The sequence below is a fragment of the Miscanthus floridulus genome, chromosome 7 (genome assembly GCF_019320115.1).
Source record: "Miscanthus floridulus cultivar M001 chromosome 7, ASM1932011v1, whole genome shotgun sequence".
Lineage (NCBI taxonomy): Eukaryota > Viridiplantae > Streptophyta > Magnoliopsida > Poales > Poaceae > Miscanthus > Miscanthus floridulus.
This window is the reverse complement of record NC_089586.1, coordinates 123,745,083-123,747,682: the sequence shown is the minus strand read 5'-3', so window position 1 is coordinate 123,747,682 and position 2,600 is coordinate 123,745,083. Positions and strand designations below refer to the sequence as shown.

The 2,600-nt window shown below is 53.2% G+C and overlaps 1 protein-coding gene across 1 annotated transcript; it reads right to left on the bottom strand.

Annotated features, from left to right (window-relative positions):
* Positions 1 to 1,468: 1,468 nt before the first annotated feature.
* Positions 1,469 to 1,927, bottom strand: LOC136466190 (uncharacterized). The gene has a single exon (XM_066464627.1). The coding sequence runs from the start codon at positions 1,925 to 1,927 to the stop codon at positions 1,469 to 1,471; it is 459 nt and encodes a 152-aa protein (XP_066320724.1).
* Positions 1,928 to 2,600: the final 673 nt, after the last annotated feature.

Here is a 2,600-nt window from a genome sequence, read left to right as displayed (position 1 = left end):
CACCCTTTTTCATCAGTGATCCATCGAAGTACATCGTCTAGTATTCTTGATCGACGACCGCTGGTGGCATTTAGACCTTGGTTCATTCTACGACAAAATTAGCCAACACCTAGGACTTGATGGCCGTCCGAGAGGCATACGTAATGCCCTAACCCATCAGCTTGAGTGCCCATTTTGCGTTTCTTCCCGTGGCATCCTAGTTCTAGACGACCTCGCCGAGGGGGATGGACGTCATGACTGTCACTGGATGTGACTCAAAGTAGTGGCGTAGCTTCTTTTTGGTGATGAGGACGGCATACAGAAGCTTCTAGATTTGGGGGTAGCGGGTCTTCGAGTCGGATAGGACCTCGCTGATGAAGTACATAGGGCATTGTACTTTGAGGGCGTGCCCCTCTTCTTCTCGCTCCACCACCAGGGCGGTGCTAACCACTTGCGTGGTGGCCACAATGTAGAGCAGGAGGGGTTCTCCATCGGTAGGAGGAACCAGGATCGGGGCCTTCGTTAGAAGCAGCCTGACCATGTCAAGTGCCTCCTAGGCCTCGGATGTCCATTCAAAGTGGTCGGCCTTCTTTAGAAGTTGATAAAGCGAGAGTCCTCATTCGCCGAGGCATGAGATGAAGCGGTTGAGTGCGTCTAGGCACCCTATAACTCGTTGTACTCCCTTCATGTTCTGAATTGGGCCCATCCTTGTGATGACTGAGATCTTCTCTAGGTTTGCTTCGATGCCATGCTCGGAGATGATGAAACCAAGCAGCATGCCCCTTGGGACCCCAAAAACATACTTCTAGGATTGAGTTTGATGCCATTTGCTTAGAGTTTTGCAAAGGTCTACTCAAGATTGGCTATGAGGTGGTTAGCCTATTTGGACTGGACCACGATGTCATCAACATAGGCCTCAATGGTCTGGCCGATGAGGTCCCCGAAACACTTGAGCATACAACGCTGGTATGTGGCCCCAGCGTTCTTTAGACCGAACAACATTGTGACTTAGCAGAATGATCCGAAGGGGTGATGAAAGATGTCACGAGCTAATCAGATTCTTTCATCGTGATTTGATGGTACCTGGAGTACGCATCAAGGAAGCAGAGGGTTTCGCACACCCAAGGTAGAGTCAACTATTTGGTCTATGCGCGGCAAAGGAAACGTATCCTTTGGGCATGCTTTATTGAGACCCGTGTAGTCAACACACATCCTTCATTTTCCACTCTTCTTTCGTACAAGAACGAGATTGGCTAACCACTCCGGGTGGTACACTTGATGAATTCGATCGCCAAAAGCTTTGCGATCTCCTCACCCATGGTCCGGCGTTTCCCTTCGTCGAAGCGATGTAGGCGTTGTTTCACTGACTTGGAGCCTAGGTGGATCTTTAAGGCATGCTCAGCGACTTCCCTTGGATGCCTAGCATGTCCGAGGGTTTCCACACAAAGATTTCTCTGTTGGTGTGGAGGAAGCTGACGAGCACGCTTTCCTATTTGGAGGAAAGCGTGGTACCAATGTGCACCATTTTGCCCTCGGTGCTCCCGGGGTCTATGAGGACCTCCTTAGAGCCTTCCGCTGGCTCAAAGGATCTGGTTGACCACTTGGGGTTAGGTGCCTCTTCGACGACCTCCTGCCTGAGGGCCGCGAGCTCTCTAGAGGCGACGATCGCTGCGACGTGATCGCAGCACTTGACTTCACACTCGTAGGCGCGCTGAAAGGAGGTGCCGACGGTGATGACCCTGCCTGGGCCCGTCATCTTCAGCTTGAGGTAGGTGTAGTTTGGGACAATCATGAACTTCGCGTAGCATGGTCGTCCCAGGATGGCGCGGTAGGTTCCATGGAACCTAACCTTTTCAAAGGTGAGGGTCTCTGTCCTATAGTTGGATGGTCCCCCGAAGGTGATGGACCGATCGACCTGCCCAAGTGGCATGGCCTGCTTTCTAGGCATGACGCCATGGAAAAGGTGCTCCGATCGGTCGGTCACGCGCTCGGTCGATGCCCATGGCGTCGAGCATCTTGGCGTACATGATGTTGAGGCTGCTGACCCCATCTATCAGTACCTTGGTGAGCCACTTTGTACCGATGATCGGGTCAACCACGAGCGGATATCTTCCCGGTTGAGGGACACTCTCTAGGTGGTTGGTTCGGTCAAAGGTTATGGCAGACTCTGACCACCGAAGGAAGGCAGGCATGGTCGGTTCAGTCGTATAGACCTTGTGGCGTGTGACCTCTGGTGGTGCTTGGAGTCATAGGCCGCTGACCCTCCGAAGATTGTGAGGCAGCCATCCGGTGTCAGAAAGCCATCATCTTTCCCCTCGGTGTCATCCGTGGTTGGGTCAGGGTCCTTCTCGTGCTCCCCTTTGTTCGAGCCTCTGGACAAGAACCACCTCATGAGGCCACAGTCCTTGCACAGATGCTTAACGGGAAAGGCATGGCTCGGGCATGGTCCCTTGAGTAGTTTCTCGAAGTGGTTTGGAGTGCCCTCCACGGGCTTCTGACCACTCCTGCGGTCAGCGGTGGCCACGAGCGAGCCCTCACACCATTGCTTGTTCTTCTTTTTGGTAGGATGATTGGAGGCGCCTTCGTCGGCATCCTCGTCTCTTCTCGTCTTGCCTTTGAGG

Coding starts and splice junctions, on each gene's coding strand:
- LOC136466190 (XM_066464627.1), bottom strand. CDS start 1,927: ATGCCTAGAAAGCAGGCCATGCCACTTGGGCAGGTCGATCGGTCCATC.